The 24,673-nt window shown below is 42.1% G+C and overlaps 1 protein-coding gene across 1 annotated transcript in view; it reads left to right on the top strand.

Moving 5' to 3' along the window:
• The window catches only part of CAMKMT (calmodulin-lysine N-methyltransferase), a 360,601-nt gene that overhangs the window by 306,664 nt on the left and 29,264 nt on the right, over nt 1–24,673 (top strand). The window contains exon 7 of the mRNA XM_034764427.1: nt 4,679–4,745. Within this exon, the coding sequence (XP_034620318.1) occupies nt 4,679–4,745 (67 nt within the window). The remainder of the gene's footprint in view (nt 1–4,678; nt 4,746–24,673) is intronic.

Raw genomic sequence — 24,673 nt, 5'->3', positions numbered from 1 at the left:
TATTTTTTCATTAAGTTAAACTCTGTTGTGGATTATTTAAAAAATGAAATTTGCAATTATGTAAGGCTGTTAAAACAGGAGACATGGCAGTGCAAGAATATTAGCTAGCAGCCTTTAGAAACACTTATGTTCTCAGAGGTAACTCAGCCAGCCATAATTGCCTAAAATACTTCAACAATTTCATGGAGAATAACAGCCAATCACAAATCATTTCCTTTACAACTTGAAAAATGCTCCATAAAAATGCCCCTTTTCTCAAAACTGTAGGGTTTTAGTTATGATTCCGAGATTGTTTCTAAATTCCAAATGTTTACATTAGTGACTTGATGCTGGGCAATTGCACTGTCCTCTGTCATTTCATGTAACTGTATTATATCACACCTCTAGCCATGTGTCATTATGGAAATAAAACATATGGGGAAAAAAGGTTTTCAAAACCAACATAGCAAAATAAGTTGATGTTTGACAAAAGTACGGCTATTTAACAAAAAGGACCTTTTACCATTAAAGTTTCAGTTTGGGTTTAGTAATCATTGTGTCAGCAAATATCTCAATTAACAGATCCTATAAACACATCTGAATTTTTACGAATTTGTTGAAGTCTTCTGCATCAAGGGTATGAACTGATATGTGCTAAAAACATTCACTCTTTGCATTGAATTAAATGATCAAAATGGTTTTTGTTTCTCAAAAGGATAATAGTTAATATCACCTAATTAAGAAAGTTAAGTGGTTAAGTGCCCACGCTTTTTTTTTTTTTTTGGAAATACCTTATTTCCTAAAATCCTACAAGAAGTCTTAAAGTCTGTAGTGACTCTGTTAGCCTTTCAGAGAAGTGTTTGCTGAAAACTTCAAAAAAGATCCCGTTCCCCTTCCCCCGCCCCATTTTAACATTTGGTACTCTGGAGCTCAGCCTTCAAAGTGCTCCTATTGTACTGCATTTTACAATTTATGTTGCATATTATGTATTTTAATGGACTTCATTGATAGTTTTATGTTCTGTCTTATGATAATTTTATTTTTGCATCCTTTGCTATAGTAACTAACTATAAAACAGTTATAGACAAAATTCTGATCTGTTACATCCATGCCAACCCCACTGAAATCAGGGGATTTCTATTGGAGTAACTGAGAACAAAATCTAACCCCAAATGTCCCAAATTACTAAAAGTAATGATTTATTTCTAATAACTTTTATGATAGTTTTGGTATATTTTAGTAATTTATTGTACCAAATTATATTAGCATTGCTAAATTATTGTTTTCTTTTCTGGATTCTGCTCTTCAGGAATAGTTAATGTCTAGTATTTTGCTTTATTATTGAGGTATTATTGATTAAAATAACCTTATTTTAAAAATTACTGTTTACATCTTCCCTTTAAATTTCTTAGGAATTTTAAATTACATGGCAGTCATACTATAATATCCAAAAATTACTTTCCAAAAAGTAAAAGTGGTTGTCAACAAAAAGAAAAAAAATCACTGTCAGAAACCAGGAAATCACCAAGCAAGCCTGCTAATTATTCCTAATGGGCAAGATGAGCACATTAAGAAACAAATGAATACATCAGTGAAATTTAATTGAAAATCGACCTGGCAATAGTGCATTGCATCTGAGTATTTGCCTTTGTATTATCATCATCATCATAATTATTGTTGTTGTTGTTATTGCAATTCAGTGAGCGTAACTAACTGCCTTGCTTTGTGTATTCTTAAGCTTTGGAGGATCTGATTTTTCTTTTAATTTTTGACACCATTCATATAATTTTCCAAACTGTGACATGTCTGTTTTTGGCTGGTAGATGAGGAATTCACTTTGTATATTGTGAATGCCTATATTATGATAGTCATGTAATAGTCTAATAACATATGAATATACTAACTTCCTTAAAATGAAACAAAGGTCTGTCACTCTTCACCATACATGTACATTTGAAAATATATAAAAATATATTTAAAGTGATAAATGAGCTTATGACATGAGATGCTAAGAACTTTTAAAATCCTAAATGATCCTCTGACATATGCAATTAACTCATTTAAAAGGTTTCATCCATTGTGCTTATCACAGGTAGCTCTAAATTGTGTAATAGATCATAACACATAGTTATATGGAGAACCTGGGTACAACTTGGTGATGTAAAGACAGATTTCCTTGCTTTTGTTATCTTCAGTCAGAAGTTTACTCTTAATTTATTATGAGTGTATTTGTCTAATTTGAGTTCCTTTTTAATTCTATAAATAAAGATAATATAAAAAGAAAAGATTAGATTTTTTCAAGAGAGAATTAAAAATGGACCTGAACTGGGTCATCAGTCATCTAAGCCCCTTTTTAAACTTTGGGGTAATATTGATCTCAATCTGTACTTTGCAGCTTGGGTCATATCTCTATGATGGATCCAAACCAGAACACCAAATGTGAACTCCCTAAAACACTGGGGAAGTTCAGAATCAGCTCAGAATTTCCAGATCCACAGATCAGGCCCATTTCTAAGAAAAATAGCCAGCTGATTCATTAATGTAATGTACCTTCCAGTTTAGCTCTATTTCTCACTGTGCACTGATGACGTGAACTACTCTATCTAGAATTGTGTGACAAGTCTCAGTGCCCGAAAGTATCAGTAATACAAAGTGCTGACACAGTACACTGTAATGACCATTAAAACAATAAATAATAATAAAGCGTGTGGATCTCTCAACAATCATGATAAATCTAGGTTATAAAGGCCAAGTTCAGCCTGAATGCCTTAAGATATGGGTTTGTATATGTATTTAAAATACATAATGTTAAAATGTTTACTACAATTATTAATAGTTTTTTCAGAATTATAATTTAACTGCACTGAGGCTAATTTATCAGCTGTGTTATCTCTACTAACAAAATAACACGTTCTGCTTATAAGATTAGTCATTCCCTTCTTTTGCTCTACAGGTACATGCTGTACCTCATAGAATTCCATTGAATGCCATGGAAACACTTCAAAAGGTGTGTCCAGAGTGTGGGGAGGTTAATTTAAAACACTCTTGGGTCAACAATTTTTTAATTTTCTGTTACACAAAATAAATGTAAATTGTCTTTACTTCCACATTATTCATTAAGAGGTTTTTCCTAAAATATCTATTCCTGTATAGTCAGTATCCTTAGGTAGGTTAATTATGTAATTTCAGTTAAGTGAAATAAGGGGACATGTTAGTCACTTTTTAATTATCAAAACATAGCATTATTTAATTTGCATGCAAGAAAGTTCACACTGAAAAATTCAACTACACGTGTGAACTTCAATAACATCTTTCTTTAGTACCACTGGTTGATTTTCTCCACTTTCTTCCGTGACATAAGAATGGCCATATAGCCCAGTATCCTGTCTCCAACAGTGGTCGTGACAGTACGGAACAGGGCATCTGGAGTGATTCACCCCTCCCTTCCCTTCCCGGCTTCTGGCAGTCAGAGGCTTAGGTTCACCCTGAGCATGGTGACATGTAACAAAAAAAGCCACCATTGTTTTGGTTCATTCATATAAACTGCCTGTGTGATTAGACATTTCTACCATCACTGTAGTATCTGAGCACCTTGCACTGGTCTTGCTTTGCTATGCTGATTTTAGTGATTATTGTAAGAGTGAGAAGTTATTTTAGAGAAGGAGATTAATGCTTTTTGAACCAGATACCAGTATTATTAGGAACAGGGACAGGTCCTAACATTGATATTTGTGTCATATTTTTTGAATGAATCACTCAGATACATTGAGGTTCAGATATATTTTTGTTTATCCTCTCAAGACTATCTCAGTACCTTGCCACCCCCATTTGTTCCAACAGTACTCTTTACCACTAGCCACAAGTACCATCCACAGTTGTGGAGATTCTCCCTCCAACTAAAGAGGACTGGGTCAAGCTCCTTCTGAAACCAATCAGTGCCACTCCTTGTTTTGGTTAGCAGGGGACTGACTATGGGGGGGGGGGTGGAAGTGGGAGGGATGTCAAAATCTGTGTCCTAAGTTTCTGTACTCGAAGAGGCTGAGGATGAAGCAAAGACAATACTCTTTTTCAGCCCATGTGCCACTTATTGCTCACAACAAACCAGAAACTCCACTGAGTACAGTCCTGCTGAATGCTACATTTCACACAGACCATCACAGCCAGGAGCCAAATGCCTGGGTGTTGTTTCAGGGAGGAATTCAACACCTTGAGCTCCTGAAGTGTCTGCCCAGTGAGCTACTTGCACATATCAAGCTAAACAAGGTAAAAAAGCCATGCAAAATGAACAGCACATCATCTGTTGTGCTGACTGGTCTGTATCCCTAGTATGTATCCCAAGAGTCATTGTGGTTGTGCTGCTGCTTCCTTTTTTTGTTTTTTGTTTTTGTTTTAAACTAGTAGTTAGCTTTAAAAATACATAAGGACTAAAAGACCTTTGTTTAAAAAAACCCACAAAAAGAATTGATGATGGACATGGATAAATTTGGTGAGTTACTGGCTAGGGGTATCAGAGTACTTCTGCAGTAGCACTATACATTCATTATTTCTAAAAACACTCACTATGAACACAGATTATGGAAGACCTAATGGGTAAAAGAAGCTATGAAGACATTAACAATTAGGGTAGGGGGGAGTACTTTTCATTAAATCATTATTTTTATGCTAATTTTATGGATGATTCTTAACAAGTATGTTACAGATGTAAGTGACATCATCATCAGAAATCAAAATGCAGGAGTATTTAAGGCTCAGACTGTATCAAGCCGGTAAGATATTTTAAAAGCTGCTGATGAATTGTTTGTATAAAATTATACTGTGAAATGTATGCAGAAATGTGAGTTATAATATCTCTATTGGCAAGGAAGATAACTGTACAGTATCAATTATCCAGGCTAGTAATTTGCCGTTCATGGGAAGGGAATTTATTAAACTAAAGGAAGCATCTAGTCCTGAATTCTGATACCATACCACTATTCAGGACTAGATTGTGTCCTTTAATTTAAGGAATTATACTACTGGATGTAAAATAAATAATGAATCATAACTTCTGGATGATGGTCCCCAAAGTTATATGTGGCCCTCACCTGTGATCAGTCTTAGCAAAGAGCAATTATACATGGATAATACAGTACAGTTTTTGCTGACTGCATGTATGTGCATGTTTGTGTTTCCAGGTATGTTGAGATCTCTGGAAAAAAATCTGAATTGAAATTGGGATAGTAGTACATAAAATATATTTATCTGAACTTAATTGCTTTTTGACCTAGAGAGTAAAATGTAATTAATCTTGGCCCCATGTGACATACTATTTTTCTTCCTTTAAATTTTTTTAAATATACAGTATGTCTTTCAGCATTAGAAAGCTGTTCATTGCTTGGTTGAAAACTGGGTAGTTGTGAGGTATCGTGGTCAGTTGTACTGAATAAGGGGCAGGGAGTAAGGGTTAACATTTTCAAAAGCACCTAAATCACCCAAGAGCCTATGCCTTATTTTCAAAAGACTCCTCCTCGCTCCTACTGAAAGTCATTGGGTCTTAAGTTCCTAAGGGTACATCTACCTGGATCAGCGGGTAGTGATTGATCTATCAGGGATCGATTTATCGTGTCTAGTGTAGACGCAATAAATTGATCCGCAATCGCTCTGCCGTCGACTCCTGTACTCCACCACGGCGAGAGGCAGAGTTGACAGGGGAGCGGTGGCAGTCGACCCTGCACCGTGACGACGCGAGGTAAGTCGACCTAAGATACATCGACTTCAGCTACGCTAGTCTCGTAGCTGAAGTTGCGTACCTTAGGTTGACCCCCCAGTGTAGACCAGGCCTAAGTGACTTCGATGTTGAAAATTTTACTCCAGGAATTCTTCTATTCTGATCTTGATTGTGCCAATTCTGCTGACAGGTCTTAACCTCTCTGTCTCATTTTCCCTTACTCTATCAAATGTGGGTGGTATTTACTTACCTGACGGAAGTATTCTGAGAATTAGCTAAAATACTTACAACATTTTGATGTATATCATTATAAAATTGCTAGATAATGTTTGGCACAATTAAAGAACTAGGGGTGAAATCCTGGTTTTTCTTCGAGTGCTTGCTCATGTCCATTCCATGCTAGATGTGTGCACGCTGCGGAGATTTTTCCCTCAGTGGTATCCATAGGGCCGGCTCTAGCACCCTCAGTTCCTTCTTACCACCCATGACAGTTGCTGGAACGATCCTTCTTGCTGTGGCAAGGTTTTCTTTTCCAGTGGTTGGACTTTCTTGGTCATATTCTGTATAGTTATCATAGTTAGTGTATATAGTTCTTAGAGTTAGTGTATATAGTAGTGTTAATATTTGTCCCTGTCATTGAGGGACTTTTCACCCCCAGGGCTAGGCATGCCCCGGTCCCCGGGCTTCAAGCTGTGTGCCTCTTGCAGCAAGCCGATGGCAGTTAGTGACCTGCACACTAGCTGTCTAAAGTGTCACATCAAAGAGAAGTGCCAGATCTGCAGGGACTTCATACCCTGTACCAAAAAGGACAGGGATATTCAACTGAAAGCCATTCTTTTCGAGGCAGGCCTCTGACCAGCCTCGGAGTTGAGCTGCTCCAAATCAGTATCAAGTATTTTGGCATTTGTGCGGAGTGCTCCACTGGCAGCATGTTCTTCCCAGAACCATTCTCTGTCCCCAGTGCCAAGGAAGAAACATAAGAAACAGCGCACCGAGAAAGGACGTTCTTCAGTGCCAAAGAGAGACAAGCAGGGAAAGACTGGCATGGTTAGACCAATGTTGGGCCACTCGTCCTCCCCTGAGCCACTGATGGCTCCACAGACTCTGCCAAGACCAGTACGGGACCTGCCACCTACTCCCGGGAGCAGCCGTGGAGCCAGATGGGTGCTGGCTCCCTCAACACTGGAGGCCTTTTAGGCAGAGAAGGATCTGCTGTCTTTCCCAATCCTACTGACCCTTCAAGGACCCTCACCAGCTAACATGACTGAATTAGAAAGGAACAAGATCCAGCAGGCCTCTTCTGGTGCAGGCCTTCTCCTCATCGTCCCTGGATGAGGTGGTTGCAGGCCCTAGTACCCTTCTCCCTCAAGACGACTTCATAGCCCACCAGGACCTCCTGAAAAGAGTCACAGCAAACTTGGGTCTGGAGGTGAAAGAGCTTAAGGAGTTGGTGCACAGCCTGATCGACATCCTGGCTGCTGCTGCTCCCTCCAGAGTAGCCTTATCCATAAATGAAACAGTTTTGGGGTCTGTTAAGATACTATGGCAGACCCCTTCTTCTCTGCCTTCCCCCCCCCCACCTCAAAGAGGGCAGAGAAGAAATACTATGTTCCGGCAAGTGGTTTTGACTACCTTTACTCACACCCTCCCACAGGATCTCTGGTAGCGTTAGTGGTGAATGAGTGGGAAACTTGGGACAGTCGAGTGTTAACCTCAAAAATAAAGAAGCTAAGAGACTAGACCTGTTTGGATGGAAGGTTTATTCAATGGGCAGTCTCTAACTATGTATCTGCAACCAGCAGGCTCTACTGGGGTGGTACAATTTTAATCTCTGGGACTCGCTGTCCAAATTTAAAGACTCCCACCCACAGGAATCGAGGCAGGAATTTGTGGCCATCTTTGAGGAGGGCAAGACTGTGTCCAGGATCTCCCTTCAGGCGACTCTGGATGCGGCCAACTCAGCAGCCAGGACTATGGCACCAGCAGTCACCATTAGGTGCTGGTTGTGGCTGCAATCATCTCGCCTTCCTCACAAGGTTCAGCAGTCCATCCAGGACCACCCTTTTCAGGGCTTCTCCCTGTTTTCGGATCAGTCAGACTCGAAGCTACACAGTCTCAAGGACGAAAGCTTTACTTCGTTCCTTTACATGCTACGGTACTAGCCTCCAGGAAGCATCCCAGGCCCCAGCAACCTCCCAGGTTTGTGACATCTCCCAGGTAGGAGCCCTACCAAAAAAAAAATGGAAAAGATTATAAAAAATGACAACCACTCCCACCTACCTCTGCCTCCCAATTGGGCTCTCAAAGATACTCCAGTGGGTCCAGGCAGGCCTTCTGAAGGTATGCCCGACTGCATTATACCAGTCTCAGCTCTAGATCCGTCCCCTCTTTTGTTTTTGTACTGCCTGTTGCCCTCCAGCCCAGTGCGGTGATATATAATATAGACCATTGGGTATTGAGTACAGTAACAGTCAGTTACACCCTTCAATTTTCATCCACCCCCGACTCCCCTGTCTCTCTTCAGGGACCCTTCTCACAAGCAGTTTCTCATCTAAAAGATGGAAGCTCCCCTAGGTTAGAATTTCGTGGAGGAGATTCTTTGAGATTTAAGAGGGAAGGGGGTTACACCCAATATTTTCTAATCCCAAAGGCCATGGAGGTGGGGGTAGTGGGGAGGCTACAGTCCATCCTGGACCTGCATTACCTCAACAAATAGCTCAAGAAACTGAGGTTCCGTATGGTCTCTTTGGTCCATCATTTCCTCTCTGGATCCAGGAGACTGGTACACCACCCTTGACTTAAAGGATGCCTATCTTCCGCGCTCATAAAAGATTTCTCAGGTTCGTAGTGGGGCAACGCCACTACCAATTCACCGCTCTTCCCTTCGGTCTATCGGCAGCCCCACGGGTCTTCACAAAGTGTATGGTGGTGGTGGCAGCCTTCCTCGGGCGTGCGAGTCTACCCGTACCTCAACAACTGGCTGACCAAAGGTCAGTTGCAGGCTCAGGTGCAGCACAGCATCAGCACAGTACAGGCCACCTTCCAGATGCTCGGTCTGTTGATAAATGAGCAGAAGTCAACCATGGTCCCAATTCAGAGAATAGAGTTCATTGGGGCAGTGCTCGATTCAACCCAGGCCAAAGCCTGTCTAATGGAAGCCTGTTTCCGAGCTATGTTGGGTCTGAGTTCCCAGGTCACAATCCACTCACTAGTGACCGCTCGGGTCTGCCCCAAGCTGCTGGGTCACATGGTGGCATGGTGCAGCGTGCAAGGCTAGCCTCAGACCCTTTCAATTATGGCTGGCGTAAGTCTACTCCCTAAGCAGACACCGCCTGGACTGGATGCTTACGATTCTGCCTCCGGTCCTCTCCTCGCTGACCTGGTGGAGAGACCCAGGATCCGTAATGAAAGGAGTACTCTTTGCTGCCCCTCATACATTGGTAACCTTAGTCTCAGATGCATCAGACCTGGGGTGGGGAGCCTACCTTGGCAGAAAGAACTCCCGGAACTCAGGGCAATATGCTTGGCTTGCCAGGTCTTCATTCCCCAGATCTCAGGCATAGTGGTGCAGGTCTTGACAGACAACACAGCATCAATATTTTGTATCAAAAAGCAAGGAGGGACACTCACGGGTCAGTGTATGTGAAGCTGTGATTCTCCTTACTGTCCTCTGCCATGGAGTGGTAGGGGTAAGGATGCAGCGCATGATGCTATGTGGAATGTTAGGGGGATGCAAGGGGCTGCTAAACTGGAGTTCTCCATTAACTGCAAAGAGAGGAGAGCCTGTGATTATTGGACCTGAAGATCAACAAGAGTGTGCAGTATCTGTGTTTACTGCCTAAGAAGCTCCATAATGTCTTGGTGCATCCCTTGCTCTGACTCTTGAGCCTTTCTCCTGTTGGATCTTTCCTTCTTCATGCTGCCTGCCATATTCACCCTCCAGGTTCTCTATTCGCAGTCTGGTGCAGCACTGATTTGCAGGATCTCACTGAACATATTGTCCCTTGTCCACACAGTCCAGCAGCTGCAAATAAAACACACAGATATATCATTGGATTTCCAATCACGACAGAAAGGGAAAGATAAGTTTCTTTCCTTATTTCAAGAAAAAAATTTAAATCAGACATGCTTTTTGACACTTCCACTTTGGATCATCTCTGCACATCACCATTCTCCAGCACCAACCATGGTGAATATGGCCTGCCAGAGGAGGTGGTGGAAAATGAGGAGGGAATTTTTCAGTTGCATAAAACAATGAAATTTCGGCTCTTATTTCCATGGGAAAAGAACATAAGAACGGCCATATTGGGTTAGACCAATGATCCATCTAGCCCAGTATCCTGTCTCCTGACAGTGGTCAATGCCAGATTCTTCAAAGGGAATGAACAGAGCAGGGAAATTATCCATCCCCAGTTGTCTAGTCCCAGTATCTGGCAATCGGAGGCAGGGCCGGTTCCAGGGTTTTGGCCGCCCCAAGCAGCCAAAATAAAACCAAAAGCCGTGATCACGATCTGTGGCGGCAATTCGGCGGGAGGTCCTTCACTCCCAAGCGGAGTGAGGGACCGTCTGCCGAATTGCCGCCGAATACCTGGACATGCCGCCCTTCTCTGGAGCGGCCGCCCCAAGCACCTGCTTGAGAAGTTGGTGCCTGAAGCCGGCCCTGATCAGAGGTTTACAGACCCCCAGAGGATGCAGCTGCATTCCTCACCATCTTGGCTAATTGCCATTGATGGACTTATCCTCCATGAAGTTAACTAATTCTTTTTTGAACCCAGTTATACTTTTAGCCTTCACAACATCCCCTGGCAATGAGTTCCACAGGATCTCATTTGTGTTGTGTGAAGAAGTACTTCCTTTTGTTTGTTTTAAACCAACTGCCTATTAATTTCATTAGGTGACCCCTGGTTCTTGTGTTATGTGAAGAGATAAATTACGCTTTCTTATTCACTTTCTCCACACCATTTATGATTTTATAGACCTCTATCATATCCCCCCTTAACTGTCTCTTTTCCAAATTGAACAGTCCTAGTCTTTTAATCTCTCCTTATATGGAAGCTTTTGCATACCCTTAATCATTTTTGTTGCCCTTCTCTGTACTTTTTCCATTTGTAATATATCTTTTTTGAGACGGGGTGACCAGAACTACACACTGTGTGCAATGCATGGGCATACCATGGATTTATATAGTGGTATTATGATATTTATATCTTCTTAATTATCCTTTTCCTAATGGTTCCTAACATTCTGTTAGGTTTTCTGACTGATGCTGCATGTTGAGTGGATGTTTTCAGAGAACTATCCAAAGTGACTCCAAGATCTCTTTCGTGAGTGGTAACAGCTAATTTTAGGTCCCATCATTTTGTTTGAATAATTGTGATTTCATTTTCCAGGGCACATTGCTTTGCATTTATCAACTTTGAATTTCATCTGCCATTTTGTTGCCCACTCACCCAGTTTTGTGAGATCCCTTTATAACTCTTTGCAGTCTGCTTTGGACTTAACTATCTTGAGTAACTTTATATCATCTCCAAACTTTGCCACCTCACTGTTTACCCGTTTTCCCAGATTATTTATGAGTATGTTGGACAGCACTGGTTCCAGTACAGACCCCTGGGGGACATCACTATTTACCTGTCTCCATTCTGAAAGCTGACCATTTAGTCTTAGCCTTTGTTTCCTGTCTTTCAACCAGTTACTGATCCATGACAGGACCTTCCCTCTTATCCCATGACTGCTTAATTTGCTTAAGAGCCTTTGGTGAGGGACCTTATCAAAGGCTTTCTGAAAGTCCAAGTACAATATATCCACTGGATCACCCTTGTCCACATGTTTTTGACCCCTCAGAGAAATCTAATAGATTGGGGAGGCATGATTTCCCTTTACAAAAGCTGTTTTGACTTCCCTCAACAAATTGTGTACAAGAACACGGCAGTGGCACTGAGTACTGGCACCTTTGTCCACATGTGGTGGTGATTTTAGCTGATATTTCACTCCTGAGGGTAATAAAGGCACAGAGAACCCAGCTGCTGCTGGCATCCTGAAGCCAGACAGTTCAGTGGCGTAGCCAGGTTCTACCAGCGGGGGAGCGAACACATAAAAAAAGACGCTGAAGCAGCGAAGTAAAAAAAAAAAGAAAAACTCAAGTCTTGCCGCTGAAGACTTGTACCAAAGATCCGGAGCAGCTGAAAGACCCACCGCCGAATTGCCGCCGAACCGCCGAAGACCCGGAGTGGCTGAGGGACCTGCCGCCGAATTGATGCCGAAGACCTGGGCTGCTGGGGTGAATGTAAAGATTAAAAAGGCGCCACTTTGGGGGAATATGCTCAATGGGGAGCGGCCGCTCCCACTGTAGCTACGCTACTGAGCCAGACCTATATGCCTCTAGTCTATTTATTACAATAGTGCCTGCCAAAGTCACTGCGGCGTGGTGTGAGAAAATATTCTACCTTTGTAGGAAGCAATAAGATTGCCTCCCTAGAAACCTTTGTGAGAGGATTGCAGAGTTTCATTGAGAATTTTTGGGAGGATACAAGGGACATGTACATAAACAAAATGCTCTGCATGGCTCCACCTCCTCTGCCCAACCCTACAGGGGAAAGGATAGCAGATAACAACTCTACCTCTGTTTGTTGTACCACAACCTCGTCTTGTATGAGTAGAACAATGAAAAGTCAACACCTGTGTACTGATAACTTGGGGTTGGGCCGGGTGCCATCTTTACATTTGAACAGTGTAGGGAAATTCATGAACACACTTACCCAAGGTTCCTTCCGCTTCATCGGGCTTGTCTGGGCTTCATCAGACTGGCTAGATTGTGGCTGAGTCTTAAACAGGACCTGTCTCGTTGCGTAGCTTGAACGTCTGCCATGTGTTCCTCTCCTCATCCTCCTCTTCTTCCTCCATGCTGTTCACAGCAGGGGGCTCCTTGGAGGTATCCATGGTGGTCTGTGAGGTGCTTGTGGGGTGTCTGCCAAGTATAGCATGCAACATTATAAAAGCAGCAGGTCTGTGGCTCAGCACCAGATTGATTCTTGTTTCTGCATTGCTGTAATGGAAGGCTTTCATTGGTTGAAGACAAATTTGAGTGTACACACATGCCCAAAGAGATCAACGCAAGATGACTTAAGTTGACTTAACTTTGTAGTATAGGCCAGACTATAGGTATGTCCAGACTACTTGTCTAGATGCGATATATATCGATCCCTGAACGCGCTCCTGTCGACTCCGGAACTCCACCAGGGCGAGCGGCGGTAGCAGAGTCGACGGGGGAGCCGTGGCCATCAATCCCGCGCCGTGAGGATGGGAGGTAAGTCGAAATAAGATGCGTCGACTTCAGCTACACTATTCCCATAGCTGAAGTTGCGTATCTTACATCGACCCCCCCTTCCCAGTGTAGACCAGCCCTAATATAAGCTAAACTGAAAAAAGGCACTGTTATTCTGGAATAAATGTATCCACACAGGCAGTTGTAGCGGTATAATAACTGTAGTGGCCTAAATTCACACCTTAGGCTACATCTACACTACAGGGGGGTGTCGATTTAAGATACGCAAATTCAGCTACATGAATAGAGTAGCTGAATTCGACGTATCGCAGCCGACTTACCCTGCTGTGAGGACGGCGGCAAAATCGACCTCTGCGGCTTCCCGTCGACGGTGCTTACTCCCACCTCCGCTGGTGGAGTAAGAGCATCGATTCGGGGATCGATTGTCGCGTCCCGATGGGACGCGATAAATCGATCCCCGAGAGGTCGATTTCTACCTGCCGATTCAGGTGGGTAGTGTAGACCCAGCCTTAGTTTATACTGATATAACTTTCCTGTGCAGGCCCTTAGGGTAGGCACATGCAATTGATAGCTAGAAATTATTTACATTCATTGGGATGTAAATACACACAGTTAGCTAGATCTGTGCATTACCACAATTGCTTGCCAAACAGAGCTAGCACATACACACCCCAGAGATAATCTTTTAGGTTCCAAACCTTGAAGATGCTAAGCATCTCCTGTGAACACTCTTAAACACTCAACTCCTTTTGGGATGGGCTCCTTCATGTGGTATGTCTGGCCATAGGATGATACATTCTGGATGTTTCATATTGCCATTTATTTTGTATAGGACTTCATCCCCTGTCAAGATTTCAAACCTGGTCTTTTAGATATCAATCAAAAGCACATTTTCCATCCTGTCCTCATTTACATTTATCTAATGCTTAAGGTCATTTGTGATCATTTGAGTGTATTTCAGCATATGGAATCAGTGAATAATACATTTCAGCTCCATGCTGTGAAGAAAGATTGTGTTTTTACAAGATATAATGTTGTTTACTGGGTGTTAATAATCACTAATTAATAAACATATCTAGACTCCTAAAATGTTGCATTTTAAGGTATAAAAATGTCAAGTGTTTAACTTATTGAGTGCAATAACATTTTCTGCCTTTTCTACATAAAATAATTAAATTATAAAAATAAGTGACGTATTGTGCCAAATGCCAAATATGCTTTATTTAAAGCTTAGATGTAAATTCTCAGTAAAGTCTTTTCTATGGTTAACACACCTGTTTTATAAAATATTCTATATTCTAACCAATACAAATGTGTCACTCTGCATCCAAAAATAAAGACTATTTTTCATTTCTTCCATATTAATCAAGCTCAGTTTCTCCTTTCAGTATTAAATCTAAACTCTGCTTAGGTGCTTGCACAATAAAGTGGATGGATGAGCCCTTCAACTCCATGATGTATTAAGAAGATCCTTAATTAAGATACTTGCTACTGTCTCAAAGCTACAAGGAAACTTGAAAGAGTAGAAGCAATGGGTTCAGTACTATAACCACTGTTTGGCCTTTTCCACCTCATAGAACGTTAGCCATTTAAGGCTAGACTGGAAAATGCACAAGAAAATATACTGTACTATAGGGATCTATTACTAGTGGCATTGGGACGTGGACTTAGATAACATACTGTATACTTATTTGTTTATTTATTTAGACTCATACAGACTATAAAACAAGCAATTCTCTGGGAACTGTTGAGAACTCTGTTATATTTTATGACAATAGATATTAAGGTAAACAATTTACTCTAGGGGTAACTGGTCTACTGTACAGTTATGTATTTATTTGTAGTGTCTAGAAGGGTAGTCAGGATTCCTTGCTGATGCTTATTGGTGATATGAAATAATAACGCCACTAAATTACTAAGTGCTAATAGATAGTTGCAAGAGTTGGACAAATTATTCATGCGCATAATGTATTTGATTACTTTAACCCTTTGTCCTATACACAAATTATCCATGAACTCACTTAGATGTGCTCTAGAACTTAACATATGAATTATAATGATACCAGGTGTTATAATATCAACTATTAGTACTTCTAATAATCTGTTTTAGGATTTTGTACTGCTGCCCATCAACATAGTATCTGAGCACATTCTTCATTAATTAGATTGGCAATAGCAAAGCCTGTAGTGGACTTCAGGAAGTCTCTGGCTTTTCTTCTTTTTCACACTACAGAAAACTCTGCTTGAGGTAGGGTTTTGGGTTTGGAGGTGAGCAGGGAGCAGTTGTTGCAAATGTTATTCTATTTATGGTGGAGAAGCTTTATCAAATAGGAAGGTTTGTATTGTTTTCTAAAGATTGACAGACTCTGGATTGCTCTAATTTCCTGTGGGAATTTGTTTTACAGACAGATTCTCCTGACTGAGCTGGGTGAATCAGTTAATAAAAGAAAAAAACTTCTTATCACTAATGTTATGTGTTTATTTATTATTTATGGTAGCACCTATGAACCCCGTCATATACCGGGGAATCATTGTGGTAGGTACTACCCAAACACATAACAAAGAGGTAGTCCTCTTCCTTAAAGAGCTTACAGTCTAAGATTAGAGGCAATAAGTTGACACAACAGAAGGACAATGGAAACACATGCCTACACACACCTGAATCTTTACTTGGGTTGGATAATAATGTACTATATGTTAGTTATATATTTGTATTAGTGTGTAGGGACTGCAGTCAAGGATCGGGGCTTCATTGTGCTAGATTCTGTACAAATAAGTGACAAAAAGACAGTCCTTCCCACAAAGAGCTTACAGTTTAAGTTAGTATCTTTCATCTAAGGGTAGGTCTACACTTACCCGGTAGTTCGGCGGCGAGCGATCGAACTTCTGGGTTCGACTTATCGCGTCTTGTCTGGACGCGATAAGTCGAACCCGGAAGTGCTCGCCGTCGACTGCGGTACTCCAGCTAGACGAGAGGAGTACCACGGAGTCAACGGGGGAGCCTGCCTGCCGCGTGTGGACCGAGGTAAGATCGAACTAAGGTACTTCGAACTTCAGCTACGTTATTCACGTAGCTGAAGTTGCGTACCTTAGTTCGATTTCGGGGGTTAGTGTAGACCAAGCGTAAGACTCTCTCAGTGTGTTTTACTCATGTGTGGAACAGTAGAAAAATGTCTAGAGATGAACAACTGAGGCACACAGCTTATGTGACTTATTCAAGGGCACACAGCATGTCAGTAGTGGAGCTGGGAATAGAATCCAGAACTCCTGATTCTATGCTTTAACCTCTAGTCCACACATCCCTCATTCCACTCCCCAGATGTCCCTTCCTCCATTACTTGTCTTTCTTCCTGAGGCGGCCAACATGACAATGCTTTTCCTTTCCCACAATGGTTGTCAAATAACCCAGCTTCCCAAACTCTCTTCTTCCCTATGATCATCTCATAGGCTTTATCTACCAGAGAATCTTTATTGATAGGGTGACCATATTTCCCTATGCTAAATATGGGATACCTGGTAAAATGTACTCATATTCAAGCGAGTTCAACAGCAATCAATCAGAACTATGCGGTACAAATGTTGAAATTAACATCAAGTTGACTGAGCCCCCGTTAAAAAGAAATACTGCATAGTTGGATTCTTATTTGCCTTCTTATCTTTAAGGCTTTAGGGTTCAGACAGAGAGGGGTGACACACACACACACCCTTACCTCCCACATACACATGGGGAGAGGTGACATACACACACTCCTGTACACCTCTCTCACACGGGGCGGGTGTGACTGACTGACCTGACCCTCCCTGCCCAGCGCTCTGTGCACTTCATGACTGGCTGGGCCCCTGGGATGGACCCGCCTCTCCTGGTACCAGGTCTTCCCAAGGCAACACGTGGGCGGGTGGCATTCAGGGTCACATGCCCCCCTCCCCAATTTCTGCCAGGGTTCACACCAGAATGTGGTCAGCAGCAACCTTTTGGCTCTGTGTGGGAGGGAGGGGATGGGAGCTACTTCCAGCCACAGGGGAAGAGGAGGCGGGAAAGGGATGACCTGGGCCATGTCTTTGCAGAGCTCATCTCATCTCTCTAGGGTGATCAGACAGCAAATGTGAAAAATTGGGATGGGGTGGGGGGGAAATGGGAGCCTATATAAGAAAAAGACCCAAAAATTGGAACTGTCTCTATAAAATCAGGACATCTGGTCACCCTACTTCTCTCCCCGCCCTCCCTCTCCCCCCGCCCCCTCCGCAACCACTGTGGCTGGAAGCAGCTTGTCCCTTCCTACCCGCACAGTGTCGAAAAGCAGCTAACACTTCGGGGGGGAGGGCAAAGGGCCAAAGCAGGGAGAGGACAGTGAGAGGTGGAGTACATAAAGGGACTATGGGTGGACAGCAGAGGCGACACACAACCAGCTGCTGCCTGGTGCCTGCCCACCCTCACCAGCCACCGCAGCCGGTGCTGGCCTGAAGCTGGATGGGGGCAGGGCCCTGCTGGCCGAGAGCTGACACGCAGCAGGGGCTGCACTGACGGACCTGCAGGGGAGTGGCTGCCCTGTGCACTGCATCTTTGCTCTGCCACTCTATGCATCTGAAGTGAGGTTTTTACCCACGAAAGTTTATGCCCAACCAGACTCCTTGTTGTTTTTGTAGATACAGACTAACACGGCTACCCCCTGACACTAGCCTTACACACCCACCCCCGACGTTGGCCAGTGGACCTCCCCACTCACCGCTGGTGGGCGGCGGCTGGCGAGCAGGGATCTGGCCAGCAGCAGGACCCACCAATACTGATGTGGGGAGGCAGAAAATACAGGATAATTTGCCTGTTTTTAAGAAAAAGTCAAGACACATGCAGGAGGGCTTAAATACGGTACTGTCCCTTTAAAAACGGGACGTCTCGTCAATCTATTTATTGAAAATCTCACTGCAGCCATGTTGCAGGGGCCTGATTGCTATTAGAGACAAATCTTGCAGGCTGTGGGTTGCACAGTGCATCCCGAAGTGCCCAGCCTCAAGATATGTGGAATTCGAATGTATGGTGGCAACAACAGATGATTTCAAAACTGCTTGGCCTCTGTCAGGATCTTCAGATGCTTGGAGGGGTTTTTGGTGGAGATGTCTACTGGCGGATTGAAGATTGTGGATAGGGAGGGGCCCACACGTGGGATTAGGTTAGAACTGGATTTCTGGGCATGCTGTGGGTATTAAACCAATTGCTTTTTGGAGCAGGGAAGGAATTTTCTACTTCTTGCCAAACTGGAGATAGTGGTGTAGCATTTTCACCTTCCTCGCAGCATCCTGGAGGGTCAGTAGGCTGTATTAATAATATTGTACTTCTCACAACTGCATATGTTCCGCTGTCAGTACTTAGTTAAATAAGTGGCCAGTTCCTAGATAAACCCAAGACTGGGAATAGGAATAGGCTGAAGATGGGATATCTCTTAGGGATGCTGCATGGGGAGGGGGTGGGCCTGAATGTCTGGTACAGGAAGGAGCCCTCTTTGACTTCATCCTGCATATGAGGGAAGGATGATGGTAAGTTTCAGTGATGGTACTTGAACCTCAATTGGTCATTTGGGACTAAGTAACGTCTCTACCCCTTAAGGAAGGCAGATCCACTCTAGTCAGTCCTTGCTAGATGTTTTACCCAGTAGTATTGATTTAATAAAGTTGCAGCCTGTTTAAAAAGACTTTCTTATATTTTGTCTTTTTTGCTGCTGTGTCCTGGTCAAAATATGTAAAGAACCAAAAATGAGACAGATCTACAAGCCGTAGGGAGGGGGAAAAAATAGCACAAGCAATTTCTGCAACTATAGGAGGACCTCTGTAAGGCCATATCTACTGTGACGGGGCAAGGCCAGATGGCTATAGTAAAGTAGTGAGGAACAGGTATGTTAGCCCCAGGCTAAACAAATCCCTGGTACCACGGTAACCAAATGGCAGTTGCTCCACGTTAATCAAGACACCTGGGGCCAATTAAGATCCTTCTAGAAAGCAGTGGAGGATATCTAGGTTGATTGGGACACCTGAACCCAATCAAGGGCTGGCTGGAACTAGTTAAAAGCCTCCCAGTTAGTCAGTCAGGCGCGTGTCAGGAGCTGTGGGAGGAAGCCACACTGTTGGAAGAACTAAGCAGTACAAATCCATATCAGGCGCAAGGAAGGAGGCCCTGAAGGAAATATTGAGTGGGGCTGTTGTGGGGAAGTGGCCCAGGGAATTGTACAAGTCCTTTTTCCAAAAAGTCAGCTACCATAGCTGCTACTATTACGGTCCGCGAGCTGGAACCTGGAGTTGAGGGCAGGCCCAGGCTCCCCACTTTCCTCCCCTTCCCTCCCCGATCAATCATTGAGACTGGGAGACAACGGAGACTGTACGAGGGAGAGTTTCTTCTCCTCATCTCCCTTGCTGGCTTATGATGAAAATGGCACGGTAAGCTGTGACCCTTGCCTCTAGAGAGAGAAGGACTACATGGAGGGTCACAGTGAGCCTCTGAGGCTAGCGAAATCCACCAGGAAACACGGGACCCACGGAGACAAGGACAGAGCTTTGTCACACTACACTGTGTGCACTACAGCTGTATTTAGCGCTGTAGCATAGACTCTTCCTATAATGATGGAAGGGTTTTTCCATCACTATAGGTAAGCCACCTCCCCGAACAGAAATAGCTAGGTTGACAAAAGAATCTTCCAGCAACCTATATGTGTGTACTTAAAGGGTTGGGTCACTATAGCTATGTGGCTCAGGGATGTGAAAAAATTTTCACACCCCTGATAGCCATAGCTATGTCAGTCTAACTTTTCAGCATAGGCCATTCCTGAATCAAGATTTTTTGATTGTGTTAAGTCAAATTCCTGGCGCTGTGTCATGCTGGTCTTCTCTAGGACCGTGCAAGTTATGTCTTTAATAAACTTTCAATTTGCATAGTCCTTTGGTATTTTGTCAGGCTGGAGAGGCAGAGTAGCTGCAGGCAGCTGATATAAGAAAGTTGATGCCTTTCTTTGAAGGAATTTAAGATAAAGTGTGGCTGACAGTTTTCTGTATAAAGTTATGGTTCTATGGTATTCACATCTGTTTTCAATAAACTAAAATTAACTCAGAGGGATAGATAGTTCTTGTTCACAGGATACAAAATTGCCTTCTGCGCTTTGTATCGTTGGTATAATGCTTTCCACCTTGCTAAGTTCATAAGCCTGAAGAGGATAGTGTGTCTGTTCTGTCTTGTTTTCAGATGGAGAGGGTAGTCCTGACAAGGATGTTATAATGCTGCTGTGTTTCTATTTTTTTGTTTTGTTTTTAAAGAAGAATAGGAAATGTTTTATTTTGGAATAAATCATACTCTTGGCAAGTCCATAAAGTACAGCAGAGAGGTTTATATATTTCTTTACCTCTCCTACCCGCCATGTGGTGCTGAGTTTACTAAGTGAATTCCTGCTCTTGTTGATGGATTTCCATCCTTTTTAGCTGTCGTACACTGGAGATTGTCTCTTCTTGGCTCCCATTAGTAACCATCTTCCCATCTTCTCTATGCATCATGGTGCTATGCTGATAGATGGTCAACATCTTAGTTTTCCCTGTTTTCAGCATACTGCTCCTCTTCAACAGTGCTCACAACTAACCAAATCCACAGACATAAGAAAAATGGGGCAGGCTTTAAATTTTGACAAAATGACATTAGGGAGACACAGAAAAATCTTACACGAAGAATAGAGAGAGGTGGTTTAACCTTTAGATATGTCATTAATGTGATCATTACTCCAATACTGTGTCGAGTTCTGATGTATACTCTTTAAAAAGGATTATTGAAAAACTCAAATGGGTTCAGAAAAGAGCCACAAGAATGATTCAAAGTCTAGAAACATGTCTTACAGTGAGAGAAGTTTACTCAGAAACTAAGGGCTTCTTGCAGGAATTACTAAGTGAAATTCTATGGCATGTGGTAAGCAGGAAGTCAGACAAGATGATCACTGTGGCCCCTTCTGCTCTTAAAATCTTGGAAACTTCTCACCCATATATGCCTCTCTTGCCATCGCCTCCTCCGCTCTCATTCCTTATGGGCCTACCTCTGCTTACTCTTCCCTTCATATCTTTTCTGCTCTGTTTTTTATCTTTCACTCTTTCCCTTGTTCATGGAATACCTCCTATTTCCCATCTGGCAAATGCCTGCCTTCCTTTCCTTCAATTTTCTCCTCTAAATCCATTTATGTGAAGCCTTTATACACTGATCTCATCAGTAACACTGTGCCTGTACCATCCTGTGTTTTAAAATGTATTTTATTATTTAATACTTGTTCGAATTAGAATTTAAGAAAGTAAGCACCATCCATCCTGTGCACTGCATGAAGCAGAGGTCCTGTGGAAATAATAGTGCTCATGTAAGTAAAGACTGTATCATAATACATATGCACAGGGGGAACAAATTAAGGTTGCACAGGCAACCTTAATTCTGACATTTCCTAACTCCTTAGTGCTTGACTTTGCAACTCCATTGTCATTGTTTTAACAAAAGGGTTCTGTCTGTAATATTTATATAGATATATACATTGTTCTTTTTTTAAAATTAAATGCACATCAAGCGCATTTGTGTGCTAAATGGAGAATTGTTTATTAGAAACGGGATATTTATTTTCCAAATGGCCTCTTACTTAAACAGATGTGCATTTTGATATGCAGCTGACGTGCACAAATTTTATGAGCACAACCTTGTCAGCCAGTTTGGAAAATTTGCCTCTAAAAATTGTAGCAATGGCTTAATTTAACTGTCTCTCTCCTCTCCATCTGAATTTTATTAGAATATGTTGTACAAGTAGTCTCAGCACCAGCTAGCCCCTCCTAAAAGTTCTGATGTTTTTTATTGTTTCTTTCTTATAGTTAATCTATTGTCACAATGCCTATAGTCACAGCAGGTTACATCAAAACAAAGACAAAAGTGCACATTGGAACAATGCTGTCTCATTAATTTTTTTGGGGGGGTGGGTGGGAGGGGAAGGTTGAGAATTAATTATTTTCTCAGGTACAGTACTCATCATTGATGAAATTCACCCCATGTAGAGAACAAGTACAAGACCTAAGCACTTTTTAATTCCCAAAATAGGACCTAAGTGGGATTTCAGTGACCATTGGCCCTGCGCTGGTCCTCTGCAGAAGACTGGATATCACCCAATATACGCAGGCAAAATAATTTGCCAGTATCATTTTGAAAATATAGTCCTAAGAGTTTTACTCAGCACCACAGGAATGAAGAAGGCAAGCAACTGTATCCTCTGGTTTTAAAATAACAACTTTTAGCAGAGGAAGCCCAAATTGCTATCCAGCCTCTTGGCTTATTTATGCAGAACTGAGGAGTATGGACTGAACACTGAGGGGAAACAAGCTGGCCTTCCCACATGGTAATGTGTTTATGACTAGGAACATGCTTGTTTGCACCCACATGCAGTCACCCACACTGCCTTACACAATCTTTTACACGTACTTACACATACGAAAGCTAATAGTTTTCATAAACTAAAACCTAAATTAACTTACTAAAGAAAGTGGGGAACCCCAAATGTTGTTGCTCAGATGCCATGTGAAACAAGATTTTGTTTTTTATTTTAAGCAAGTCACCCACATAATTTGCATCTCTTGCACCATTGTTGTTCCTATCTGATTTCGTGCTCTCACTTTCTCTGTGTGACTACTCCAGCACTAACTTTATGTCTACTAGAACCTGCATCAGCCTGTGCCAGAACCACTCAGGGGAACTTGGAGGCATACATAACTTTTGTGATGAGTATGCTTATCTTGTTCTGTCAGTGAAAATTACCTTTGTGGACTCATTAAGAAGATAAGCACTGAGTCACAGAAATGAGATAACTCAAGCACACCCAAAATAACCGAATCTACTAAAACATATCACCTTAATGGGTACTGTGAATACAGCTTGTAGTGCTGTATAGTTGTGTTGGAAAATGTTGATATTTGTAGCTTATTCTCCAAGAAATGGCAACTATTTGGAGAAGATGGATCTTTGTCTACTATACCTGTCCTTGCTGTGTTTGCCATCTTTGATTTGCCTCTTTGAAATGGAAGGAAACATTTTCATGGGCTTTGGTGGTGCTTAAAGAAAGGATGCTCTTCTAATCCTTGTTCTCTAATTTGTCCTTTTGCTGATTTTATTATCACAGTTCTACTTACTTGACCCGAATCACATTCTCTGGATTAGCTGCCAATTCAAAAGAGAAAAGAGAAATAAAATATGAAAATGGTTTGATTCTTTTAATTTTTGTGTGTGAATCTATTGCTTTTGAGTGGTGGTGGATTGACAGCAAAGGAGATTGAAATAGCAGCGTGCATTTCTTCATTCTGTTTTACTGTGCTTCATTCCTGACCTGGAAAAAGCCATATTTGTGGGTGAGAGGATAGTTCATTCTACATGGCTCATTCAGTCCTTGTCCTCTTTGCTGGGACTGTCATCAAGGTTGCTAATTACAGTAATCGGTTTGTGATGTGGCTACTTTTGCTCTGGGAACTGGTCAAGCTCATTTGATATAGACTATAGCGGAGCCATCAGATGGTAACAATTTTCGGCTACCTTCAGCTTGGTCTGGATATGAACCAATCAACCCACAGACCTTCCAACCCCTCCCCTCCCCCCCACTCCACACTTTTTTTAAAAAAAAGAGAAAAACGGTTAAAATATTTTTTGTTCTATAGTGACCTATACAAAACCAAAACAAAACAGAAAAATCCACCCCACTTTTTAAATTGGGGTTCAGATGTGTTTTCACCAAAGCTTAATTAATTTATTTTAATTGCAGGAACCTAAACCTTAATTTTTTAAGTGGTGCCTGTTTCTAGTCATCTGACTTAGTTAAATTAGAAAGGATTTCCCTTCTCCTGCCTTGAGCTGTAAAGATTTTGTTTTTAGTGAAAAAGTCTATTTGGATATGGCTTACTCAAAAAGAACCTCATGGAAAACGTGCTTTCCTAATCTTACAAAATATTCAGCTCTTGCCATCTCGCAGTTTCCCCTCAGAACGTCTATAGAGCTTTTTGTAGCTTTCAAAGCTTTGTTTTTACTGGAATAATAAACATAGTGTAAGCAAACATTTTAAAGTTTCAGAAACTTTCCTGGGAACTCCTTCCTCCTGTGCTCGCTTCTCATCCAAGATGGCTACTTTGAAGAGGGTAGAGAGAGGACTACGGCTGTCAGATTTTTGGAAGAACAGTACCGCAGAGGGAATGTGTAGAAATGGAGCCAAACAAATACTCTGAATGTAATTCCAAACTTTTGGGTGCCTAAATACAGATCCAAATATTGTGACTTGGGACCATCTCCAATAATTGGTGACTAAAAACCATTCTTTTTACACACTAAAATATAACATTTCATAGCTGTAAATTTGCACAGAAAGATTATTTCTACTGAACACATTTTAAAATTTCAAAAATGTTCAGGGGTCTTCCATCTTCTTAAGAGTGCAGTCAATATGGTTGACTCTCACAGCTTTAAAAGCTTCTTTATAACACAGTATTTAACATGCCGGTACTTTTAAGATAAAGACAATTTTTTTAAAAAGTTCATTACTCTAGTATGTTCAAATCTCACGGTGCTGCCCCTTTGTAGTTTCTCTGACGGTTTCCTAGTCACTTGTATTCCTTAAGTGCAGAAACAATGGCTCCTTCCTTTAGCCTGCCTCCAATTCCCTCAGCTCTGGCACAGAGGTGGA

This window comes from Trachemys scripta, chromosome 3 (genome assembly GCF_013100865.1).
Source record: "Trachemys scripta elegans isolate TJP31775 chromosome 3, CAS_Tse_1.0, whole genome shotgun sequence".
Taxonomy (NCBI): domain Eukaryota; kingdom Metazoa; phylum Chordata; order Testudines; family Emydidae; genus Trachemys; species Trachemys scripta.
The sequence above is the reverse complement of the archived record's forward strand: the minus strand, read 5'-3'. Positions and strand labels throughout refer to the sequence as shown.